Here is a 26,418-nt window from a genome sequence, read left to right as displayed (position 1 = left end):
AGTGTTCCTTCCTCAGCTGACAGTTCAATTAGGTCTACTACTAATTCTGTTGAAGGCAAAAAACAAAAAACAAAACGGAAACAATCTGTCTAGCAAAAGAATTTATCCTGTCATTAGAGTCCTTCACTTTCTCAAGTGATTTTTAATTATACTGATTACTTTCTCTTAGAGGCATTTAGAAAGAGTTGGGAAGTTGGAGATGTTAATTTCAACACATCTTTAGCATTACAATATTAACTGTAATTTAAATATATTTTAGTTGCAGCTGCAGATTTAGCTCAATTTATTGTAAATAATAATTATGCAAATTAGCAACGCCAGTCTCTTTGACAAACCAATTAACCAAATTAGACTTTCCTTGGTGAGAAAAATTTTCCCTTTTCACGTCAAATAAATGTGTTAACAGGTGTTCCCCTGACCACATTTCACTTCTCAATTCCCAAGATAAACATGGCACCGGGCTTTGACTGAGTTTGTCCTTAGAGAAAGTAAGGCGCTTTCAGTTCAGCTGTTTTTAAACCTATGCTTTCCTTGCTTTGCTCCAGAACTCTCTCAGGCAAAATGCCACCTCCACCTTCACTTGGGGTGGCAGAGGCAAGGTCTTTAAACGAACATCTTATCACTACCGCCCACTCTCCAACAGGCCTGCACTCAGAACACCCCAATGCGGGCCAAAATACTGCACTTTTAATACCAAGTCTCGCTCCTAGCTATCCCTTTAGCCCTAAGGTATCCCGGGCGTGGACACGGGTCGAAGTCAGCCCCTCGGCCGTGCTTCCCAGCCACCTCTGGGCGGGGGCGGCGGCCCCGTCCGCGTCAGCCCCCGCTTAGTCCGGACTTCCACTGGGCTCGCCTTGGCCGGGAAAGCCAGCGCAAGCCCCCGACCGAAGGATGCGCCTGCCGCTCGGGAGAAAGCGAGAGCTTTCCTGACCCAGGTGGGAGGCCGGAAACCTCGGCGGGAACCGGGCGTGGAGGGGAGGGAGGGGGAAGAAAGCTGGTGTCACGCAGCTCCGCAGGATCACGCCGAGCTGCGGCCGGCTGAGGCCGGAACTCGGCGTAAGGACTTCGGCACGTCTCAGGCCGGAAGTGGGGAAGGCGCGATTGTCCTTTTCCGGCAGAAAGTAGGAGGCCCTGGGGGCGTCGCCATGGGGAAGAGTGTTGGTGTAACACTGCGGGCTGCGCGGAGGGGGTGGGATGGAGGCGGGTGTCGGTGTAGGGGCGCTCGGAAGGGACGGATATCGCTGTGGCACTGCGGGGACGCTCTGAGGGGACTGGTGTCGGTGTGGCACTGGTGCACGCTGAAGGAGCCGGCGGAACCGGGTGGCCATGGGGATGTGGGCGTCGCTGGACGCGATGTGGGAGATGCCAGCTGAGAAGCGTATCTTCGGGGCTGTGCTGCTCTTCTCCTGGACAGTGTATCTTTGGGAGACCTTCCTAGCACAGCGGCAGGTGAGCCTAGACAGGGCCCACCCGACCCCGACACCTGGGCAGCCCAGGCCGGCGTCGATCTCGACCCCGAGTCCCTGGATGATTGCTGTGGCCCCAGCACCCGCTTCGACCCCGGGGGTCCCTGAGAGGCCTCCTAACTTGGCCCGATGGCGGGCTTGGCCTTGAGGGTATCTCGTGCCTCTGGGAGGTTTTCCGCAACGTGATTCTGGGACCCAGGAGGGTTAGGGCCTGGTGAAACGGAAAGCAGGGCTGCCGCCTGGTCAACTTGAGCTCTGTCTGGCCCCCAGCTTTCTCAGGCCCCTCAAAAGGAAGGCAGGCAGGCAAATTTTTGGTAATTTTGTTATAGAAATGTCAGTCGGGGCGCCTGGGTGGCTCAGTCGTTAAGCGTCTGCCTTCGGCTCAGGTATTGATCCCGGGGTCCTGGGATTGAGCCCCGCATAGGGCTCGAAAGGAAGAGGTAAAATTTTTAGAATCACAACTTCCCCATGACATTCGTGTAATCATGCTCAACCCCGGGGTTAGGAAACCATTTTCTGAAAGTATAAAGACTTCACAGTCCTTCCTGAACTTTTTTTCTAAAAAAAAAAAAAAAAGATACAGTATGTTGTTTTGCCCAAAGAGCAATATTTTCTTGTTTTACTTAAAAACGTCTTTATTATTGTTTAAGCAATTAGAACTGTAAAGCAGGAAGTGAAAGTTACTTAATAACGAATTTCTGGAGATAATCGCAATGAACAGCCCTCTGGGTTAGAGATCTGAACTTTTAAGTGAGATTTTAAGTTTGTCTCCTTTATTGCAATCTCTCACTGCTGATTTGCTTTACCTACACTCTTCTATGTTGTCACTGAATTGTGTCAACCATGATGGTTATTTATGAGAGCCTTTCTCTCTTTAACTGCTGGAACTTTTTTTCTTGAGCATTACAGCCATTTTCCTCTGCAAATTTCTTCTCAGATTACATTCTGCATGAATATATTGAAATTTTTAGTTTTTCGTCGATGTCTGAGTTGTATCTTAATCTCTTCTTTTAGTCCAGAATCTTTATTTACTTATTTTTAAATAATCTTCTGAGTCATTTTGTTTGTCTTTTTAAAAGTAATCTCTCTGCCCAACTCAGGACCCCAAGATCAAGAGTCACATGCTCTACCAACTGAGCCAGCCAGGTGCCCCATAGCCCAAGTGTATAGCACTGGGTTCTCTGACACAAATATGTTTGGCTAACTTCATTAGTACAGAACCTTGAGGGCCTAGAGAAGATCCTTTGCATAAAGTAAACACACAGTATATACTGTCTAAATTGGGGATGAGGTACTGAACCCATTTACAGTAACTACTTTTCAGTAATGTCTCCTTTACTCTCTTATGCTTTAAAGTGCTGCCTTTTATTGAGGGTTTGGTAAAGTGCCCAATAATACATAGAGAAACCATGTGTCATAAAACCATTGCAGGAGATGCTGTCCATTACATTGTTTCGTTTCTGTGCCCTGTATTATGTCCCATGGGCTGAAATTACTGTTTAGAATTTGGTGTAATGATAGAGTTTGTCTTTCTTGAAGACCTGATCTGTTTCTATTTGTCATTCCTCAAATTTCCCTTAATTTGGTTTCTAGGACCACGTTTAATAACTAGTCACAATATCTGTTAATACTTAGGGCTAGCATATTTGCTTCCTTCTCCTTTCCATGAATTTGTTTTCTAAATTATATAGGATGTACGTTTTACTTGGAGTAAGTGGTACCCTTTGTGATGTACCATTTTGGTTTACATATGCAGACTGAAGTGTGATAACCCCGATTTTAATTTTACCTAGTCAGCTAGCCGCAGCTTCTCGTTCTGCTTTTACTTTCCTGAATCGTTTTAGTGATCAATGCACTTGATTAAATGCAGTATTATGTATAAATAAAGCAAATTCAGTAGGCTATACAATAAATGCTATAAACCACTCAGTGTTTGATCATAAATGACTACTGTAATAAAAAATGAGTTGGTTTGACTCTCTCAAAGTGTTTTCTTCAAAATATTTCAGAGACGGATATACAAAACAACAACTCATGTACCACCAGAGTTAGGACAGATCATGGATTCAGAAACCTTTGAGAAATCCCGACTGTATCAGCTGGATAAAAGTACTTTCAGCTTCTGGTCAGGACTCTATTCAGAGATTGAAGGCACTGTGAGTAAATTACTTCTTGGAGAGACTATCAAATTGTTTAATACTTTGTAATGTTTGTTTTTATCTTGTATTTTTGTAAGACAAAAGAGGGTACCATATCTACAAATCCCAGAATGCTTTCTTTTCTTTTTTTAAAGATTTTATTTATTTATTTGAGAGAGAGAGAATGAGAGACAGAGCAAGAGAGGGAAGAGGGTCAGAGGGAGAAGCAGACCCCCCGCTGAGCAGGGAGCCCGATGTGGGACTCGATCCCGGGACTCCAGGATCATGACCTGAGCCGAAGGCAGTCGCTTAACCAACTGAGCCACCCAGGCGCCCCCCAGAATGCTTTCTTAACCTTTGTCATCAATAGTAATGGGTGTAGAGCAAAAGAGGCTGAAACGTAATTGTTAGGGAGTTGAAAACTGTGGTGTATGATAACTGTCATAGGTCAGGTGTGAAAAACAACCTTGTATTGTTAAGTTATTCTTATAGCAGCCCCTCCTCGTCTTCCTGCCTCTTTTTTTTTTAAAGATTTAATTTATTTATTTGAGAGAGAGAGGGAGAGGGAGAAGCAGGCTCCCTGCTGAGCAGGGAGCCCAATGTGGGGCTCGATCCCAGGGTCCTGAGATCGTGACCCAAGCCCAAGGCAGACACTTAAGCGGCTGAGCCACCCAGGCGCCCCCCCCCCCTTTTTTTTAAAGTACCAGTTCCTCCTCCTGTTCCTGTCTCTGTCTTTTTTTTTTTTAATATTTATTTAAGTAATCTCTACACCCAACATGGGGCTCAAACTCATCACCCCAAGATCAAGTGTCACTTGCTCCACCAACTGAGCCCATCAGGCGCCCCTCAGAATGGTTTCTTTCTTTCTTTCTTTTTTTCTTTCTTTCTTTTTTTAAAATTTTATTTATTTATTTGAGAGAGAGAATGAGCACAAGCAGGGGGAGTGGCAGAGGGAGAGGGAGAAGCAGACTTCTTGCTGAGCAGAGAGTCTGACCCAGGGCTCCATCCCAGGACCCCAGGATCAGGACATGAGCCACAGACATTTAACTGACTGAGCCACCCAGGCGTCCCCTTCCTGCCTCTATTTTTTTTTGTCTTAGCATTTTTTTTTTTTAAGATTTTTATTTATTTGAGAGAGAGAGCACGCACACACGCACAAGCATGAGTAGGGGCAGGGCAGGGGCAGAGGGAGAGGGAGAAGCTGACTCCCTGCTGAGAAGGGTGCCCCTTCCTGCCTCTATCTTAACTCTAACTGTCCTTCACATTGTAGCCAAAGGAATTCTGAAGCACAGTTCTGATCATGTTATTCTCCTGTATAAAACCTAACACTGGCTCTCTGTTTCCTTCAGGGTGGAGCCCATATTTCTTCATATGGATTTTTGAGGTCCTTTTTTTTTAAGATTTTATTTATTTATTTGACAGAGAGAGAAGGGAGAGCGGGAACACAAGCAGGAGGAGTGGGAGAGGGAGAAGCAGGCCTCCCATGGAGCAGGGAGCCCGATGTGGGGCTCGATCCCAGGATGCTGGGATCATGACCTGAGCTGAAGGCAGACGCCCAACGACTGAGCCACCCAGGCGCCCCTTTGAGGTCCTTTTTGACCTGGCCATTGCTTACTTCAGCTTCATGTTTTTATTCCTTCCCCCGAATTCTTTTCCCTTCTTTTTTGTCCATCTCATACCCAGCATGGTTTCCTGTGACTTCAAGTCTTTTTACATGTTGGTATCTTCCAGTGGTGCCCACCTCTTCAAGTCCACTCTCACTGGAAGCTGATTAATCCCCACTCTTCCTATTAGGTTCCAGCTGAGACATCATCTCTTCTAAGAAACAGTTTGAAACTTCCCCTGTCCCTCAGGACTGAATAAGGTATCGTCCTATTATTATTCCTATCAGAGTACTTATCACATTGTATTGAGTTTTCCTGTTGACAGGCAGGGCGTTCCTTAAAGAAAGGATATTTTAAGGTTTTATAATCTTTTGGTACCTAGTGCCTGGTATAAAATAAGCACATAATCCGTATTTATTGAGTGAAACAGGTGACAAATCATTTTTACTTAGTAAAACAGACCCAGTGTTACCCCCATGCCAAAAGAAGAAAGGCTCTATAGTGTAGAGCAGTGTTCTCGGTCTTTTTTTCATGATTGACTCTGGCCTCTGGCCCTGTATATTTTTAGATTTTTTTTTTTTTTTTTAAGTAGGCTTCATGCCCAACATGGGGCTTGAACTCACGACCCTGAGATTGAGTGTTGCATGCTCTACCAGCTGAGCCAGCGAGGTACCTCTAGACATTTTTTTCTTAATCACCCCTCCATGAAATTTTGATACCACAGATATATTATGTATCTCTTTCTGAACTATATGTATGTGTATCTGTGCTTTATAAATAAAATGAGTAAGATTTTTTTCTATTCCCAAAAGCCAGTTCTTGGTTTTCCACCTCTAAGAACAATTGAAAGTGCATGGTGCAGAGGTTAAGAGCAGACTCTGAATTCAGGTGGCTTGAGTTTGAATCTCAGCTTTATCATACCAGCTATGGGACCTCAAGCAAGTCACCACTTCTGTGCCTCAGTTTTCTCGTCTTAAAATTGTGTGGCAATGGGGCGCCTGGGTGGCTCAGTTGGTTAAGCACCTGCCTTCAACTCAGGTCATGATCCTGGGGTCCTGGGATTGAGCCCTGCATAGGACTCCTTGCTTGGTGGGGAGTCTGCTTCTCCCTCTGCCTGCCACTCCCCCTGCTTGTGCTCTCTCTCTCTCTCTGACAAACAAATAAATAAAATCTTAAAAAAAAAATCGTGTGATAATAATTTCTCATTTATAGTGTTGAGAGGATTAAATGAGTTAATATATGTAAAATGATTAGAACAGTGCCTGATCATTGTAAGTGCTCTGTAAGTGTTGGCTATTATTATTTTTATCATTATGATCATGATTATCATCACTCTTCCTCCATAACTCTCTTAGATCTCCTAGTACCACTAAGAGGAAGATTCCTATTGAAAATAAATGAGATCAGCTACCACAACTGTTTCATCAGTTAAAGAGAAAAGACCAGCTGTTCGTGGCTTTCTTAAGTAATAAAAACATTGTCTAGCTAGGCACAAAATTTTCCTTGACAGTTATGAACTAGTATGGTTAGAACCAAATATTAGAAGACTTTCCCATTTCCTCAGGATGATGAAAAAGTAACAGAGTTAAGAAGAAGAGTTAGATCTTCCTATTTTAGAAAAATTAGTAAATGATCTGAAAAAATTGCCTTGGTTTTTGGCATACATAGCAATTGCTAGTAATTAGTCTTTTCAGTATTGATTTTTTCCCCCAATATTGATTTTTTAATTATATTTTTACTAGTCCAAGCCTATTTTAGTTACTGAGACATTGAAGATTAGTATTGAAACCTGATGCTTTCCAACCAAGCCAGGAAAGGTAGCTTTGTTGTGGATTATATTTGGCTTTGGTTAATTTATCTGAAGCATTTCTTCTGTTAGGGTCCAAGCAGGAAATCAGCCTTTAGAGAGAGATGGAAGTAGAGGTGGTGAATTTAGACACAATCCTCTTTCCTCACTAATGTTTGATTTTGTGATATTCTTTGGCTTACCCCCCACAGGGCCATTATAAGAAAAACAGGCAAAATATTTTCAATCTCCTTGGTTATCACTAATAAACAGTTCCAGGAAAGATGGGCAGTAGTTTGGTGGTTACGGTTGGTGAGCATGGGGATGGCTTAGTTTGTTCTAGGAGAGGACAGAGGCAGGGAGAACACGTAGAATGAGAGCTTCGTAGTGTGCTGTAGCTCGAACCAGAAGCAGTACTGGTTTGTACTGGGCTAAAGCTGGGGATAGTAATCGTCACCATCATCATCATCATATGGGTAGTAGTGATTTTCACTTCATATATTGTTTTTATATTTATTGTTTTGTTTGATGTTTACAAGAGTGCTTGGAGGTAGAAAGTATAGGCATTGTTATTCCCTTTTTATGGACGAGAAAGCAAAGGCTTAGAGAAATTAAATGGCTAGTCTATTTAATGGCCAATGACATTAATAAGTGGTAGAACTGGGTTTCAAACTCTGCTCTTCTGAGTCTTTAAAATTACATTGAAGAAACCATTCTTTTTTTTTTTTTTTAAGATTTTATTTATTTATTTGACAGAGAGAGACACAGCGAGAGAGGGAACACAAGCAGGGGGAGTGGGAGAGGGAGAAGCAGGCCTCCCGCAGAGCAGGGAGCCTGATGCGGGACCCTGAGATCATGACCTGAGCCGAAGGCAGACGCTTAACAACTGAGCCACCCAGGCGCCCCGGAGAAACCATTCTTTTTTTTTTAAATTAATTAATTTATTTTAGAGAGACAGAGAGAGCTGGGGGAGGGGCGGAGAGAGAGGGAGAGAATCCTCAAGCAGACTCCCCACTGAACCCGGAGCCCAATGCGGGGCTTGATCCCAGGACCCTAAGATCATGACCTGAGCCGAAACCAAGAGTTGGACCTTAACCGACTGAGCCACCCAGGTGCCCTGAAGAAACTATTAAAACTCTGGGGACCACATCATAAATGTGCTACATTTATCCTGGGGGAATTAGTAGCTATATTTATCACAGGAAGCATTTTGTGTTACTTTGAAATCCTGTTCTGTTTGAAAACAAGTTCATTAATTCCTATTTTGTCTTGATTAGAATTAATAGGTTTTTATCTTTTGGTCACAAAGAACAAGTGCAAAGATTAAGTTAGGTTTTTTTTTTTTTTTGCCTCCTTTTTTCTACCTGAGGGAACATAAGTGTAGGCTTTATGTGACCAATTACAGGTGCCACTGTTCACACAAATGTGACAGAGGACCCACAGAGAAGATGTCCAGCCTTTCTGAGACAGACTTTCCTGATAACTCACAGATGTCAGTGAAGACCCATCAGGAAGTGGAATGGCTGGGCAGTCAAGGAGGGCAGTGTAGAAAAGTTCAAATTGTTGCTTCTCCAATTTCTACGCATTTCTGAGTGAGGACCTTAGCCTTTTTGAGCTTCATTTTTTTCCTCTTTAAGATGAGAAGTCGAGGGGCGCCTGGGTGGGTCAGTCCGTTAAACGTCTGCCTTTGGCTCTGGTCATGATCCCAGGGTCCTGGGATTGAGCCCCGCATTGGGCTCCCTGCTCAGCAGGGAGCCTGCTTCTCCCTCTCTGTCTGCTGCTCCCCCTGCTTGTGCTCTCTCTCTGTCAAATAAAATCTTTAAAAAAAAAAGGATGAGAAGTCGATACATATTACCATGTCTCACGTGATTTGTGGCAAGGACTAGGTGAGCGAGACCATGTAAATGAAGCAGTTAATACAGTGCCCAATACATAGCAGTGACTTTAACCTCTCTGAGTTTCAGTTGCTTCTTCTATAAAGTAGAGATGACTATATGCTGTGCCTGCTTTTCAAGACTCTAGTGAAATCGTATATGTAAAAGTATTGGACTTGTTTTTGTTGGGTTCATTAGTTCTAAGACATCTCCAGCAGCTCAGTGAGATTATCAATAGAAAGAAACTTTACTGTTTACTGGGCTTTATATTTCATTTCCCAAAGTATACTAAATAAGGCTTGCAACAGCAGTTTCCAAAAGCATTCATAGATGCATTCAAAGTTCATATTAAAGCTACCCTTGATACATACTTAAAAGCTGGACTTTTAATAATAGGTGTTTCAGCCTTTCACCAGAAGACTTATAAATCCTTAATTTTGCATTATATATTAGTTTTGAGAATAGGCTGAAAGAAGTGCCATCTCAAGTCAATTAGTTCAACAAGTGGAGCATATACCATACAGTGGTGCCAAAGCATGTCTTTTGGGAAAACAGGGTTTATATCCAAGATTGAGTTAGGTGCAGAAGAATGGAAATAGCTGCACGTAGAGTTAAGGAAGCCTTTAAGACAGCAGTTTATTAAACCAATTATTTTCAGACTTCGGTGTACATCATTTTACCTGGGGACTGCTGGGCTCCACTTTGAGTTTCTGATTCAGTGGCTCTGGGGTGGAGCCTGAGTATTTGCATTTCTAACACATTCCCAGGTGATGCTGCTGCTGCCATACAGAGACCATATTTGAGATCCATGGCATTAAACCAAGCCAGCGTACAGGAAAACATCTAAAAGATGGATAGCACCAAGTATGCTTGAGATTATGGGGAACAGGAGCCATCAGGTACTGCTGATGAGAGTGTAATTTGGCATAAACACTGTAGAGAAGGAACAAGCTGGTAATATACCGAATAAAGTTAATGGATCACCATGGATGGATCTAAAAATTTGTAGAGTGTAAAAAGCAAGTTGTAGAATGATAAGTACAATATGATGTCATTTATATGTAGTCTTAAAAAGCATATATAAATCACTATAGTATTTATGGATACATATATAAAAATGGAAAGTAGATTGGAAGGCTACCCATGAAATATATAATAGTGCCCAAACTCCTCAAAACCGCAAGGAACCATGTGTGAACCAATGAGAAAACTGTGCTTCTAACCAAGGAGTGTGATTGATCATTGTGTTCCTGAGGCTCCACAGAAAGGAAAAATAAACTGATTCCTTTTGAGTTCCATAAATTTAATATCTGTTGGGGGAAGTTGTGTTTTATAAGCATGTATTCTTTTCAGATTTTAAGACCAGCTCACTCATTCGAATGTCATGGTGATTGGTGAATATCTTTATTCACTTTATCTGCCCAAGACAAAGGGTGGTGCTGAAAAGGGGGCCTCCTCCTATGAAACCCTGATTCCTACCTCAGGATTCACCTTTTCATTACCTGGGGAAAGCACAGATACCCCATTCTGTCTCTCAGTTTGGTAAGTGGACCTGACTGTCCCCCAACACTGATACTAATACTTTGTCCTGATTGAAGGGGGCTGTTTCCTTTCAAGGAAAAGCCACTTAGGAAGCCACATAGCCTGGTTCACATCCCATTTTCGTTGCTTATCAGGTGTGGGATTCTGGACAAATTGCTTACTTTTTCTCTAAGCTTATTTCCTGATTCATAAAGCCTTTGTTGTGGTCTTTGGCAAGTTGTTTTTTTTTCCCTCCAACTTTATAGAGATATAACTCACATACCATACTAATTTATCCATATAAAATGTACAGTCAAGGGGCACCTGAGTGGTGCAGTTGCTTGAGCATCCGACTCTTGGTTTCGGCTCAGGTCATGATCTCAGGGTCATGAGGTTGGGCTCCGTGCTCAGGGGGGGCAGTCTGCTTGAGATTTTTTTTCTCCCTCTGCTTTCTCTCTCTCAAATAAATAAATCTTTAAAAAAAAAATAAAATGTACAGCAAAAGTCTTTACTGGTCTAAACTTAGTATCTCAATTGGTTTGTATTCATCTAAATGCATAGCTTATCCTAAATAAGATAGGTCTCTTTTTTTCTTTAGAGATAATTATTTTGTCCTTCTTTTCTTTTTTTTTTTTTTTTTTTTAAAGATTTTATTTATTTGACAGAGAGAGACACAGCGAGAGAGGGAACACAAGCAGGGGGAATGGGGGAGGGAGAAGCAGGCTTCCCGCCGAGCAGGGAGCCTGATGTGGGGCTCGATCCCAGGACCTCGGGACCATGACCCGAGCCAAAGGCAGACGCTTAACGACTGAGCCACCCAGGCGCCCCTGTCCTTATTTTCTTTATAAAATGCTCTCATATGATAGTTTTTAGTCTGTTCAAATGTAACCAAAGTATGTCTTGTTTTATAGCTAATTCTTCTTTTTGGAGGAATTCCTTATCTCTGGAGACTTTCTGGACGGTTCTGTGGCTATGCTGGCTTTGGACCAGAATATGAGGTATGTGATTCATTAGCATATATTTTTTAGAGTCTTTTTGCTTGGCCAGCTTTATATGAAAGTTAATTTTTTGATTCTGTCTTTAGGCTTGCTTCTCTGTTTGTACAGTCATTGTCCACACATGCTTTGTTAGGATAATGCTGGTTATTGTAGCAAACTCCAAAATTCCAATGGCTTATCACAATAGTTTATTTCTCAAAAACATAATAGCCTAGTGTGAGTATTTTTGGTCAGCAGGTGACATTCTTCTATGTGGGAAGCCAGGGACCTGGTCTTTTTTCATCTTACGACTCTGCCATCCCCTGAGTGCCCCAGAGTTCTCTGCATCCAGTAGGCAGATGGAATGAGGGGGTGGAGAAAGTACGTCCTCTTCTTAACTCCCTTGTCTCTGAAGTGTCCTTTGCATTCACATTTTGTTGGCTAACAAGTCATTTAGTATCAGATGTAAGGGAACTGGGAAATGGTGGTCTCTGGTTAGGTAGCTGTTTCTCTGGGACAACCCCTTGCAGTGAAAGGGGAAGCCTGAATTTTGTTGAACCCACTAAGCAGATACTCTTTGCCATATGCACTTAGCAGATACTTCAAACAAGGACAGAGGGTGTAACTTCTAGAATCTCCATGGAGCTACTTGAGTTGACTACCCAGTCTTACAGAAGCTCCATTTACTGGGCAAAGCCTTAAGCCTGAGACTCCCCACCTGTGATGGATGCTAGGACACTGTCTCCTGACTTTTTCTTGGAAATTGCCAAGTCTCTTCCCTCTTTCCTGATTATTTATTTGAAATGGTGGCTCTATTTACATATGTATAGGTACCTTGGGTTTTAAGGTTTCAGCTCATCCTGTGTCCCATTTCAATATACCTTTTTTGAAAGCAGCCAAACTCTTTGAAGACCTCTTCTTCCTGGGGTATTTCTGTATCTTCATTGACTCTTGTCCTGGTCTGTTCTATGTGGCATTGTGGTTTACTTACATATTCTCTGCCCTGTTTCAGAAATTTGTAAAGATTTTATTTTTTTAAAGTAATCTCTACCCACCGTGTGGGGCTCGAACTCACAACCCCAAGATCAAGAATCGGATGCTCTACTGACTGAGCCAACCAGGCACTCCATTGTTTCAGAAATTATTTAAGGTGGTTTCATGTAAACATCATGACTGACTCCTTATGCAGTTCTCATCTTAAATGTCTCTTTCTCAGAGAGGCCCTCCCTGACCACTCCATCTAGAGTAACAATTCTGCTGTCACTCCTCAGTGACACACATCACTGTGTTTCTGTATTTCTGTATAAAGGCACTTACCACTCTTGGGGCACCTGGGGGGGTCAGTCGTTAAGCGTCTGCCTTCGGCTCAGGTCATGATCCCAGGGTCCTGGGATCGAGTCCCACATCGGGCTCCCTGCTCAGTGGGAAGCCTGCTTCTCCCTCTCCCACTCCCCCTGCTTATGTTCCCTCTCTTGCTGTCTGTCTCTCTGTCAAATAAATAAATAAAAATCTTAAAAAAAAAAAAAGGCACTTACCACTGTCTGCAGTTACCTTATTTGTTTACTTTTTATCTGTCTCCCTGACAAGAATTTTAAGCTCTAAGGGGACAGAGACCTTGTATATTTTCTTCACTGCTGTGTCACCAGTGCCTTCAAAAAGTTTGACACCAGACATTTAACTTTTTTGAATTCATGGAGAATGAATGCATGAATGTATGTATAAAGGGTTCAATATAGCATTGGAATGACTGCTATCATGGAAGTAGCCTAGGTGTCCACTTATACAATGGAATAGTCTAGAGTCATTAATAATGAAGAAATAGCTATATATTGATATGGAAAATTTTTATGAGATATTATGTGAGAAAAGCAAGTATTCACATAATCAGTACAATATGATTGCATTTTTGGAAGATGGGATTCTGATTCAGTAGGTTTAAGGAAGGTCCTAGAATCTGTTTTTTAATTTTTTTCCCATCTCCTGTTTGGGAACAGTGCTGAAATAAACTGCCCTGCATGTTATAGCCAGATAAACCTTCCTTTCTCATCCCCTCTCCCTTCTTCCTACCTTTAGAAACTTATATTGGCTGCATCTTTGTTACCGAATCAAAGGTGTTTTGGTGGTGGGTGGTATACTGACATTTACCTTAAAAGAATTCCATTTTACACCGTGTGGTGAGAGGGCCTCATCACCCTTTCTCCCTCCCCCAACTCCTTTCATACCAAGTAGCCCTTTTCCTCCACTATCCTAGGAAAAGTTTGGAAAGAGAAATGAGGCAGTTCTTGGCTTTTGATTTCATAAGGATCTGTTGTGAAGGCACTTAAAGTAGTTCTTGAGGGTAATTTCCCCTATTGGTGTTTGGCTTCTTGTGAAAACTTTAGGACACCCCACCCCACCTGCCCTAGTCCAGCTTTTTTGATGCTCTGGGATAAATTTCTCTGCCTTACCCCAACCTTGTCCCAAGGCCTGTCATCTTGTCCTCTTCCTCTTACAGGGTGCTCCATGCTTTCGCAAATTGCAAGGCATTCCTCCTCCTTTCCTTGTCTCTCCTGTCCCATTAATTCACCTCTTTCTTCAGAGTGGCATCCCGAGTCTCCTCAGCCTAGTAAGTCTTGCTTGAATTCAGTGTATGTGGTTGTCTCTCATTTTTTAGTTCTTCTTTGTCTATATGGCTTCAGGTAACTTTCACATAGTGCCTGGGATAAAAGAGATATTGTTTTATTGCCTCCTTCTCTCAAGTAAACTCAGAGGGTAGAGATGTTTTCAGACCTTGCATTACCCATAGAATCAAGCACATTGCTTGAGATGTAGTAAGTGCTCAACAACTACTTGTTCATTTGTTCACTAATCATTCATTTGAAGAATGAATTAATATTACACTATAAAAACTGCCATTTTTTTCTTCTTGTGTTTAGATCACTCAGTCCTTGGTGTTTCTCCTGTTGGCTACACTTTTCAGTGCATTGACTGGTTTGCCATGGAGTCTTTATAATACTTTTGTGATAGAAGAAAAACATGGTTTCAATCAACAGGTAAACTAGAGAATACCCATGTTCTCTTTTAAATATAAAGACTTTTTTGTGCTTTTTTCCCCTCTGCTGGTAATAATTGAAACATAATTTGCTACTTTATTTTTTTAAAGATTTATTTATTTATTTGAGAGAGCAGGGGGGAGAGGAAGAGGGAGAGAGAGAGAATCCCAAGCAGACCCCCCCCCCCCACTGAGTGCAGAGTTCATGATCCTGAGATTATGACCTGAGTCAAAATCAAGAGTCCGATGCTTAACCATCTGAGCCACCTAGGCACCCCCATAATTTGCTATTTTAGAGCATGAATTAATTGAAGGAAAAGGAACTGCAGATATGGTAAAGCTCATAGCTTAAAGTCTTGCCATAAACTTTTTGTACTAAAGTCTAGTGTTTTTCTGCTAACATTTAAATGGTGTATTTTGAACTATAAATGCCAGACATTTACTTACTGTATTAGGCTGCCTATTGTCATATAATATAGACTCACTGCCTTTTAACTTTTAAAATTGCTTTAATAGCGTACCTTCTGTATTCATTTATTAGTTACTTTAAAAGCATTTTTTCAGTTTCTTGTGATAATCTTTTCTTTTTCCAGACTTTGGGATTCTTCATGAAAGATGCAGTCAAGAAATTTATTGTGACTCAGTGCATTTTATTGCCTGTGTCTTCACTTCTACTTTACATTATCAAAATTGGGGGTGACTATTTTTTTATATATGCCTGGCTGTTCACATTAGTTGTTTCTCTGGTGAGTAAAGTCTTTGTTTCGTTTTCTTTTACAAGATTTCCTTGGCGAGATAACTATGATTTAACCTTCATTAGCATATGAGCAGTTCTTAAGAAGCAAATGAAATATAAATAAGTGGTCATATAAATTTCCCTCTTGGTTTCTGCTTTTGGGTATAGAAATAGAGAGCTGACTCTGACCATAGATTTTCTCCTCCTAATGCTGACTCAGATCCTAGAAGCTGGTTGTTAGTTATTGTTAATGATCCAGTTGTCAGGCAATTTTGGGCTGTGCATTTGTGAGTTGTCACTAGAATGGATGACTAAGTTTGATCATTTAATGACTCTACTGAGCTCCAGTGCCTAAAATATTGTGGATGTTTTAATAGACTTTATTATTTATTTATTTATTAAAGATTTTATTTATTCATTTGAGAGAGAGACAAAGAGTGCACAAACAGGGGGAGAGGCAGAGGGAGAGAGAGAAGCAGGCTCCCCTGCTGAGCTGGCAGCCCGACATGGGGCTCTATCCCAGGACCCAGAGATCATGACCCTAGCTGAAGGCAGACGCTCAACCATCTGAGCCACCCAGGCGCCCCTATTGTGGATTTTTTTTTTTTAAGATTTTATTTATTTGACAGAGACACAGCGAGAGAGGCAACACAGGCAGGGGGAGTGGGAGAGGGAGAAGCAGGCTTCCCGCCGAGCAGGGAGCCCAATGTGGGGCTCGATCCCATGACCGTGGGGCTCAATCCCGTGACCCTGGGATCATGACCCGAACCGATGGCAGACACTTAACTGACTGAGCCATCCAGGTGCCCCAGCCTATTGTGGATGTTTTGAAGAGAGACTGGATTTAAGAGGGATAAGAAAAAGAAAGCATAAACTTACCCAGTTTTTTTTCTGCCCTCCTTCCCCTGCCTTTCCCCTCCTCCTTTCTCCCTTCTTTAGCCCTTCTTCTCTGTTCCCTTTTTCCTTCCTCCTCCCTTCCCTTCTCTCGTTTCTCTCCTCCCCTCCTTCTGTTCTCCCTCCCTTTTCCTCTCACCCCCCATCTTCCCTTCCTCACGTCTTTGCTTCTTCTCTCTACCATATTCTAAACCACTTCACAACACACACTGCAACACAATGAAAATGGTCTGTTCACAGCCTCCAAAAAATAGCATCTGTTAGCTCTTCAGCTCCTCTGATGATGAGGTTTACTTTAGTCTGAATTGCCATGATGTTCACTGCTTTACTTTCTACTGGTGGGATCAAACTCTGAAAACAGGTGCTAGTTGGATTTACGCACATCTGTGTATGGCAAATGAAGGGAGAGGAAAGAGAACAGAGGAAATGCTCCCGAAATGCTTAAGGAAGTGCCATTCCAAACACAGTGGATAGTTGTGCACTGCAGGTAATTAATTTTAGCAGACCAACCAAAAAACAGCACACAGTCAAGCTCTAGTAATTATTTTTCTAGCAAGGACTGCAGGTCTCTCATGATTACTCTCAAAGGCAGAATTCTCAGTTATGATGGGCTTATGAAGTGTCAGAAATTCCCAAGATAGTTTTGAATGGACCATTTGACTTTTCAGTTATTACCACATAGAGACTACTCACTTTGATTTAATTTAACAGATATTGAGCACTTACTATCTGGTATTATTTGGGGCTGGGAATACCAGAGCAAATAAGAAAAGATCCATGTTCTCAAGGCTGGATCTCAAGGCTGTTTTAATATAATCTATATATATAGCAGTTTTTCTTTAAGAACGCTTTCATAGGTTGTTCTGACATTTATTTTTCAGGTGCTTGTCACAATATATGCTGATTATATTGCCCCTTTATTTGACAAATTCACACCTCTGCCTGAGGGAAAGCTTAAACAGGAAATTGAAGTAATGGCAAAGAGTATTGACTTTCCTTTGACTAAGGTATATGTTGTTGAAGGTAAGGCTACCTGGGGGTAAGGAAGTTTTATTCAAGTGATTTGTTTTGATTTGTTAGGATTTTACATTTTGCTTTTTTAAGATTTCTAGGAATTGATGACATAGTCCAGGGATAGAAACTAATAGCCTGATACCAAGCCTGCTCTTACCTGCAGCTGTATTTGGTTGGCTTTACAGTGTTGTTTGGCCAAGGCCTTCTTCACTCCTTGTTTATCATGTGTATTAGATTGATTTATGTACTTCTGTTACCTACCTGGCTCCCTCAGGTAATTGAGTTGGACTTTTGCATAGTCAAGTTTCATTTAGCACTAGTTTGGGGGCTCATAAATAAAACCAGTGTTACTGGCTTTGTCTCATCCAACAAAACTTCCAGTGTTCTGGAGGAGTGTGATTTCACTTGCACATTACCAAAAACTGTAGTACCTTTGGAAACTTCGGATCAGTATTCTCTGCTTTTTTGATAATTGCTTTTTTTTAAAGATTTTATTTATTTATTTGAGAGAGAGAGAGAGAGAAGAGTAGGGGGAGAGGGAGAAACAGGCTGTCCGCACAGCAGAGAGCCTGATGCGGGACTCGATCCCAGGACCCCAAGATCACGACCTGAGCCGAAGGCCGACGCTTAACTGACCGAGCCACCCAGGCACCCCTGATAATTGCTTTTGAGAGTTAAGCTATGTATTAGTTTACATAAAACTACTAAAGTCTCAGGCCCAAAAAGATGTAGAGTAAAAGTGTTGTATGATACCATGACTTTTGGAATCTACAAATTAAAATCCTCATAAATGCGTGAGACTGGTTCTGCCTCTGCCACTTAGCAGCTGTGGGATCTTAGATGAATCCCTTCACCCCTCCAGGATTCAGCTTTGCTTCCCCTAAACCATGGTTTGGCAAACATTTTCTGTAAAGGGCTAGTCAGTAAATATTTTAGGCTTTATGGGCCACATGGTCTGTCCCTGTCACAGCTGTTCAATCCTGCCATTACAGTACAGAAGCAGTCACAGATAAGACATAAACAAATGAGCATGGCTATGTTTTCTTGTTTTTTTTTTTAAGATTTTTTATTTATTTGACAGAGCGAGAGAGCACAAGCAGGGGGAGCAGCAGAGGGAGAGGGAGAAGCAGGTTCCCCACTGAGCAGGGAGCCCGATGCAGGGCTCAATCCCAGGACCCTGGGACCATGACTTGAGCCGAAGGCAGATGCTTAACTGACAGGCGCCCCATGAGCATGGCTGTGTTCTAGTAAAACTTTATTTATAAAAATAAGTGGCAGATTAGATTTGGCCTGCAAACCATACTTTGCCCATCCCTCTTCTAAACTAAAAAAAAAAAAAAAAATCACCAGTGAGAAACAGCTGTATTGGATGAAGGAGTGGAAACTGAGAAGTAATTATGGGGTCCAGGAGAACAGAGATGGCCACAATGGGAAAGAATGAATTAACAGCAACTAGAAGAGTATAGAAATCTCAGACATCTAGTGGCTTCTGAGGTTATACAGCCCAGCTAATGGCACAGTTGGGACATTTCTATGGGGGAAATGGTAGAATGACAATCCCACTACTTTTTAGGCTCTGAGATCGCTATTCTTTTAGTTAGTAAACTAGAAGTATACGAATCAGTACAGTAGGACCATCTTTTAGGGACTTTTACTGATGGGGCAACCTAAGTTGCTTATCATTTAAGTGATAATCAGATAATATGAAATGACAACTAATGATATCACAATAGAGGTAATTGATAAGATATGTAATATAGACTGTCAGTGCCATGTGGTTTTAGATGAAATAGGGAAGGCTTTATGGAGAATTATAACATGAGCTGGTACTTTATGGAATATCAGGATTTAGCGTTTTTTTCCTCACTCCCCGACCATCTTGTGGGGCCGGCTCTCACCTAAGGCAGGAAGACAGTGGCTGCAAAGAAGACAAAAAAGCCACTGGAGTTGATCTACTTTGGGCTCCAGATCAATATGAAAAGTGGAAAGTATGTGCTGGGGTACAAGCAGACTCTGTTAATGATCAGACATGGCAAAGTGAAACTGATCATCCTCACCAACTCCCAGCCTTGAGGAAATCAGAAACAGAGTGTTGTGCCATGTTGGCCATAACTGGTGTCCATCACTCAGTGGCAGTAGTATTGAATTGGGCACAGAAAGTGGAAAGTACTGTGGAGTATGCGCACTGGCTCTCATCGATCAGGTGATTTTGATATCATTGGAAGCATGCCAGGACAGACCGGTGAAAAGTGAGTCATACAAGACTTTTTCTTTAATAAAACTGGCCAGAGCTTGCTTAAAAAAAAAAAAAAAAAAGATTTGAGTAGGTGGAGGGTAGCATTTCAGAGGTCAGGCTGTGAGGTCAATAGGCTTGGGTTTGAATCGTGGTTTTATCACAAATTTCCTGTGTGACTTTGGCAACTTACCTTTGCTAAACAGAAGTTTACTGATATGTAATATAAGTTTTTGTTAATAATGGTAACAATCCTCAGAAATATTTTGAATGATTAACTGTTGTTACTAATAATAACAACATACATTATGGATTTGTAAGTTGATAGGGATATTGTAGTGAAAAGCCAGCATTCTCCCAAAACATATCAGATAGCAAGTATTGTGCAGAGAATGAAACTAGTGTGATGTGATCAAGGATGACTGAGTAGATACTTTAGATTGAGTCATCAGGCAAGAGCTCTCTGAGTGAGTGAATCTGAGTTGACGCCTGAAGGAAGAAGCCATCCATGTTGAGATCTGGGAATGTGGGAAGCCCTTCTAGAGCTTTGTGTCTGCAGGAAACAGAAGTCCAGTGTGGCTGGAGCACAGCAGGAAGGTGTTATGACATGAAGTGTGAGACACAGGCAGGAGTCAGACCACATAGGCCTTGGTAAATCAGGATAAGAGCTTGGGTTTTATTGTGAGTTTGGGGGGAAAAGCCATTGAAGGTTTTAGTGACATGGTCTGGTTTGTAGTTTTTAAATATTGTGGGTTGCTCTATGGAGAAGAGATTGTAGTGGGAGGGCAAGAGTAGCAGCAGGTGAGCAGTTTGGAGACTGTGGCAGTGGTCAGGGCGGAGATCAGGCAGCTTAGACTAGGACAGAAGTAATTTACGCAGAGAAGTAGAATGCATTGGGGATATGTTTCAGGGGTAGAGTTGATGAAATTTACTTGTAGGTTACCTGTGAAGGAATTGAGGAAAGGGAGACATTAAGGGTAATGACCTAGATTTTTGGCCTGAGCAGCTGGATAAATGGTGGTTTACTGAGATGGGAAAACTGAGCGAAGAGCAGGTTTGTGGGGAATTCAGTTCTGTTGGATGTTACGTGTTGCAGTATCTATTGAACACTGGATTAGAGTTCCTCAGGCAGTGGTTAGCTCCAAGTAAGCAGTCAAACCAACTGTGGCTGATTGAAGCAGGAAAATTCCTTATTGAGACAATCTTTGATAGCTCACAAATCACCAGGAAAGTTAAGTTTACAACCTTGGAAAATAGGCTGTTCCCGGGGAGGTGAGGAGCTCAGAATCTTGCTGTAGAACCGGTCTGGTGAGGACCCTGCTGTTGCCTCCTGCTGTTGAAATAGGCAGTTTGCTCTCTTAACATCCCGCCACTAGCACCCATGGCATTAATTCCTCACTGCCCTGCTTCTTTGCATAATTAGCTAAATCTTCAGTCCCCAGTGGGTGTATCTGATTTACTGAGCCAGGGCATGGGCTAGGTGCCAGGAGTGCTGGGGACACAAATATCTGGCCTTTTAGATTTCTCAGAAGCAGTCTCCCACAACACTTACATGGTAAGAAAGTCCTTGAACTCTGAAAGGAGGGGGAAAAAAAACCACACACACACACATAAGAATATAGACAACAAATCTGCATTATCAACGTCCTTATGGAGATGCAGAGATGGCAGATAGGCAGCTGGATATACGAGTCTGGAGTTCTAGGGAGAGGTCAGGGCCAGAATATTGATAGGAAAGCATCTGGCACAGAGATGGTGTTTAATGCCATGAATGGGGGCATTTAGAGAAGACAAGGGGGCTCAGGCTGGAGTCAGCGGGGGAAGATCCAGTTAACAGAGGTTGAGGTAGGAAGAAAGCCAGGAGAAAGTGGTATTTCTTTTGAGACAGGAGAAAGTCTTTCGAGGAGGGAGTGGTCAGCTGTGTCAAATGCTGCCGAGAGTTGAAGGTAAGACGGCATAAAACATAAAGACACAGATGGGAATGCCTTACGTTGGTTTTCGGATCCTCGAGTATATTACTTCGTACCTCAAGTGGTCTCATCAGCCCATTCGGTGAGCACTCATTATTGAATATATATTACATGCCAGCACAGTGATACAAAAAGCTTATGGTCTAGGCCAGGGACCCTAAGCTTTAGTGACTGTAAGAATTGTCAGGAGAGTTTGTTAAAAGACAGATTCTTAGGCTCCATTCCCAGGTGTTTTAGTATCTACTTTTAACAGGTGCCCCGAGGTGACTCTGGTATAGGTATTCCTTGGGCTACACTTTGAGAAAGTTGGACCAGTGGGAGATACTAAGACATTAATTTTATTTTGTTTATAAGCATACAGTCTGCCGACTTCCATAAATAACTTAAGACAGCTTTTAAGAAATATTTTTATTTAAAAATTAGAATCAGAGAAGACAGAAATGAGAGAGAAGTGTAGGACCTCTGAATGATACATAGCTTTCCAGATGCTGAGGTCCTGTACCACTGTCAAAATTGGACCACGTGTTTGGCTCTTCTCTGCAACGAAACCAAAAAATGAGAAAATAATTTAAAAAAAAGCTACTATTTATCAAAGCCTTCCTAAATGCTAAACATACTGCCAAGCATACTGCTATATATGTAGAATATACTGTATCCTAAATTTATTGCTATTCATACTTTATATTAGAAGTATGAGTAGATACAGAATACATATTTTCTGTGAGACATCTCAAATTCTCAAGAGAAACAAATGTTTTATCATTTCTTTTTAAAAATGTATGTAATAGTAGTAGTTTATGCATCAGGCAGTATATGCATTGATTTGCTTAGAATTTCTCATGTAATCTTTAATCCAGCTCAATGAGGTAGAGATTAGCCTCATGTCATAAACAGGTAAATAAAGCTTAAAGAAATTAAGCTTAAAGAAATTAAGGAAGTTTCTTATATTTACACAACTACTACATGGCAGAGCCAAGATTTGAACCCAAAGTCTGCTCTTAACCACACAGGTCCCTGCACAGTGTAGAACATTTAGGAAATAAAGAAAAATATAAAGAAGCAAATAAAAAATCACCCATAGTTCAGCTTCTGTTAGCCATGTACTGTTAGGTATGTTTTTTTTCCCAGTCTTTTTAAAAATAGCTTTAACTTTTCCTGATTATAGAAGTAAGTGTACTTATTTTATAAAGGAGGGAACAAAAATCCATAGTTCTAGAAGCCAGTGGTAAACACTTGAGTATTTTGAAATATGTCTTCATAGGCTTGTTTTATGCTTTTCTATTTACATGTACTTTTTTTTCATGACAATAATGGAACCTTATATATATGAAGTTTTATATCCTTCACAGTATATTGATGAGCTTTTTCCTATCTTGTTAAGTTTCTTCAAAAGTATTGCTTTTTTTTCTGGCTGGTTAAAATTCCATTTCACAGCTCTACCATAATTTAACCATTCCACTACTGTTGGATATTTAGACTTTATTTATTCACTTATTGCTGTAAAGCTGCGACGAGCACAAGTATTTGTTGGCAGGACTGTAGGAAAGCAGACACTCTCCACTGCAGGTGGTGATTTATGTTGATAACAGTTTTCTTCAGATATTAAACAGTTTGAAAATGTTAATGTCCTTTCCACTAATGCAATTTCTAGGAGTCTCTCCAGAGGACCCCAAACTTTTTAATTATTTTCCATGCTTTGAACTGTCTTTCCCTTAGGATCTAAACGCTCTTCCCACAGCAATGCTTATTTTTATGGCTTCTTCAAGAACAAGCGAATAGTTTTGTTTGACACTCTACTAGAAGAGTATTCTGTACTAAACAAAGACATCCTGGAAGAGCCTGGCATGGAACCCCGCAAAGATGGAGAAGGGGACAGTGAAGAAATAAAAGCTAAAGTTAAAGTGAGTTCTTCTTTTCCTAAGAGACCCTGGCTTAGTTTTTATAAGCAGTTCCTATGACAACTCAAAATAACATCAGTTTCTATGTAGTGAGTGGTAAATTCAAGGAGACTATCAAATAAGAACCCCATGGCCCCGTTATAATTCTGGTATTTGGGAGAGATTATTATTGTTATTACATGCTAACTACCTCTCAAGCTTTTATAAATGTACCCATGAAAATTAGAAGCATAAGATAGGAAAATTCTTATGATTATAAGCTATCTTTAAAACAGGGATGTTGTATATATTCCCTATATGTTTATGTTCAAAGAATTCCACCAGGCAGGATAAAGAGAAGATAAACATCTGATTTTTAGCTCATTGAGACACAGTAATGATAGACTTTGGCAAAGGAGAGACTTGGATTTGAATCCTGGTTCTGTCATTTAGTAGCTGTGTGTCCTTGGGTACACTATATAGTGTTGGTCAGTTTTCTTTTGTTTGTTTGACACATATTTATGGAACACATATTCTTTTTTTTTTTTTTTTTTTTAAGATTTTTTATTTATTTATTTGAGAGAGAGAGAGAGCACATGAGAGGGGGAGGGCCAGAGGGAGAAGCAGACTCCCCGCCGAGCAGGGAGCCCGATGCGGGACTCGATCCTGGGACTCCAGGATCATGACCTGAGCCGAAGGCAGTCGCTTAACCAACTGAGCCACCCAGGCGCCCTGGAACACATATTCTGTGCTGAGATACTTTGCCTGGCACTAGAAGTGCAAGAATAAAGAGGGAAGCTTTGCTCTCAAGGAGCTGATGGTCTGAAGGGGAGAAAGTCATCGAAGCCCAGTACAATATGATAATTGTAATAGTGAAGCTGTGTATCCTGGACGCAGTGGGAGCACAAGAGAAGACATTCTTAAATCTGACCTGAGTCTCAGAAGCTTTTTCTGAGTTCTCTCCTGGATGAGGTTAGCTGAGGCTGATTAGCAAGATCTCAAGTACCAAGACTAAATGGGGGAGGAGGGACAATGATAAGAAACAACACAAATTTAATCAGAAACAGTTGCCAGTATTTGTATATATATGGGAATGTGCTATTGGCTTTGGTGTCATCCAGAGATGATTTTGGATCTATGTAACTCTGGGCAAGTAAGTTCTCTAAATCATAGATTTCTTAACTAAAAGATAACGCTAGCAGGGTTTCTCACCTTGGCACTATTGACATTTTGGGCCAGGTAATTTTTGTTGTAGGGGGTATCTTGTGCATAATAGGATGTTTAGCAGCATCCCTGGCCTTTCCCCACTACATGCCAGTATCAACCTCCCCTACCCTCAACAATTGTTACAACCGAAAATATCTCCAGACATTGTGAGATAGCCCGGGGAGCGGGGGTGTCAGGGATTGGGGGGCAAGATCATTCCTGGTTGAGAAACACTGGGCTAAAGATGCCTGTCTTTTAGGGTTGGGAGGATTAAATGAAACAATATAGGGGAAATACCTTATACTCCATTTTATACATTCTAACTACCAGAAAATAACTATTATCTTTCGAACATCCATTTTTGATCCTAAAAAAGAAAGTCAAGTAAAGTGCCTAGCCTAGTCATAAATATGTACATGAGGCAAGATTCTGTGAAGGGATTAAGTAACATTTGGAGAAGGCTAAGTGCTTTGATTTTGCTTATTTTTGAAGTGGGTTTATCCTGCCAGTTAGGTTGCTTGGTCTGACCAAGCATCAGGATTCTAAGCTAGGAAGAGATCTTAAGGTCATCTTATCAGTAGGAAAACTGAAGTCCAGAAAGGGTAACTCAGCAGCGGCGGTGGGGAATCATGCAAGTTCAGCAAGTCAGCCTGCTTAAGAGGTATCTACATACCGGCGTGTGGGGATGGGGGTGGATAACATCATAGCCAAACCATGACGTTAGATAGTGGTCCATTGAGTTCAAACAATGTAGTGAAATTACTGACCTTTAGTATCTAGGGGAACATTATTCTTGGGCTTAAATCTTACAAAAGATTAGATAGTCTTTAGAAGTGTGTTGAGCAGAGTTTGAGTTATTTTGCTGACTTCTTGAAAAGCCTGCTTAATTTCGTTGATAACTACAAATTTTTAGCATCTAGGTATAGGTTACATGATGAAGATACATTAGACATAGTCCTGCCCTGAAGAACCTGTAGTAGAGGAGACTAGCCATGTACACAAATAGCCCATAAATTAACACAGGCTGTGGTAAATAGTGGCTGGAATAATGTGGCTTTTAGAAGTTAAGAAATTAATGAGAATTTTAGTGGTAAATAGTGGCTGGAATAGTGTGGCTTTTAGAAGTTAAGAAATTAATGAGAGTTCTAATAGACATTTTCTTCAAAGAGAAGATATTTGACCTAAGTAGAATTTTGACTTGGGAATGGGGCTTTTCAGGTTGAAGTTATGGAATGAACAGAGCTGTAGAGATTAAAAAAAAAAAAAAAAGCTACATGCTGGCTATTCTAAGACTAATGATTATGTGGATTTTTGTAGATGGAGATAGAAAGGTAGACTGGGACCAGTTTATAAAATTCTTCCTGAAGACATCGAGTGGTTGTTTCAGTGGCCTGGAAGGTTTAGATTGATTTGGGTAGAAGCCAAAGCTTGCTTTAGGAAGATTACAGTTTGGTGGCAGCATACAGGATAGAGCAGACTGGAGGCAGGGAGACTTCTAGGGGCCTATTGCATCAAAGTAACCAAGATAATGAGGGTCTGCAGTAGAGTGAGAATCAGTAAGTGCAAGAGTCACAGTAAAAGGTGGATTTAAAGTACCTGATGATTGCTATTGTGGGGAGTGAAGGAAGTCAAAGATTGACTCAACACAGAGAAAGACAAATACCACATGATTTCACTCATACGTGGCATTTAACAAATAAAACAAACGAGCAAGGGGGAAAAAAAGAGGAAGAGGCAAAGCAAGAAACAGACTCTTAACTATAGAGAACAAACTGAAGGTTGCCAGAGGGGAGGTGGGCAGGGGGATGGGTGAAATAGGTGATGGGGATTAAGGAGTGCACTTGTGATGAGTACTCGGTGTTGTATGGAAGTGTTGAATCACTATACTGTACACCGGAAACATAACACTGTATGCTAACTATACTGGAATTAGAATAAAAAACTTCATGAAAACAACAACAACAAAGATTGACTCAACACTCATTAACTATAGTGCTTTCCAGTGCATGTGCCACACTACTATTTTAGGTAGCATAGCAGGATTTTAAATTTGAATAGCTATATATTAAGGTAAATAAAACTAGTTCATGA

At 41.3% G+C, this 26,418-nt stretch overlaps 1 protein-coding gene and 1 pseudogene across 5 annotated transcripts in view; both read left to right on the top strand.

Annotated features, from left to right (window-relative positions):
- Nucleotides 1–1,163: 1,163 nt before the first annotated feature.
- The window catches only part of ZMPSTE24 (zinc metallopeptidase STE24), a 43,269-nt gene continuing 18,014 nt past the window's right edge, over nt 1,164–26,418 (top strand). The window contains exons 1-8 of one of the 4 annotated variants that reach the window (XM_032431964.1): nt 1,206–1,449; nt 3,476–3,622; nt 11,301–11,387; nt 13,861–13,971; nt 14,282–14,398; nt 14,991–15,143; nt 16,909–17,050; nt 22,961–23,145. In XM_032431964.1, the coding sequence (XP_032287855.1) occupies nt 1,327–1,449; nt 3,476–3,622; nt 11,301–11,387; nt 13,861–13,971; nt 14,282–14,398; nt 14,991–15,143; nt 16,909–17,050; nt 22,961–23,145 (1,065 nt within the window). In that variant the 5' untranslated portion in view covers nt 1,206–1,326. Of the gene's footprint in view, nt 1,450–3,475; nt 3,623–9,635; nt 9,768–11,300; nt 11,388–13,860; nt 13,972–14,281; nt 14,399–14,990; nt 15,144–16,908; nt 17,051–22,960; nt 23,146–26,418 lie in introns of those variants that run through there. The other 3 variants (XM_032431992.1, XM_032431973.1, XM_032431983.1) reach the window with 3 other exon arrangements.
- Nucleotides 18,750–22,951, top strand: LOC116641424 (annotated as a pseudogene). The gene is made up of 2 exons (XR_004301166.1): nt 18,750–18,804; nt 18,945–22,951. The product of XR_004301166.1 is annotated as a 60S ribosomal protein L30-like (transcript).

The sequence above is a fragment of the Phoca vitulina genome, unplaced genomic scaffold, assembly GCF_004348235.1.
Source record: "Phoca vitulina isolate PV1807 unplaced genomic scaffold, GSC_HSeal_1.0 scaffold2, whole genome shotgun sequence".
In the NCBI taxonomy this organism is placed as follows: Eukaryota; Metazoa; Chordata; class Mammalia; order Carnivora; family Phocidae; genus Phoca; species Phoca vitulina.
Note: the sequence above shows the minus strand (reverse complement) of the source record. Positions and strands in the feature narration are given on the sequence as shown.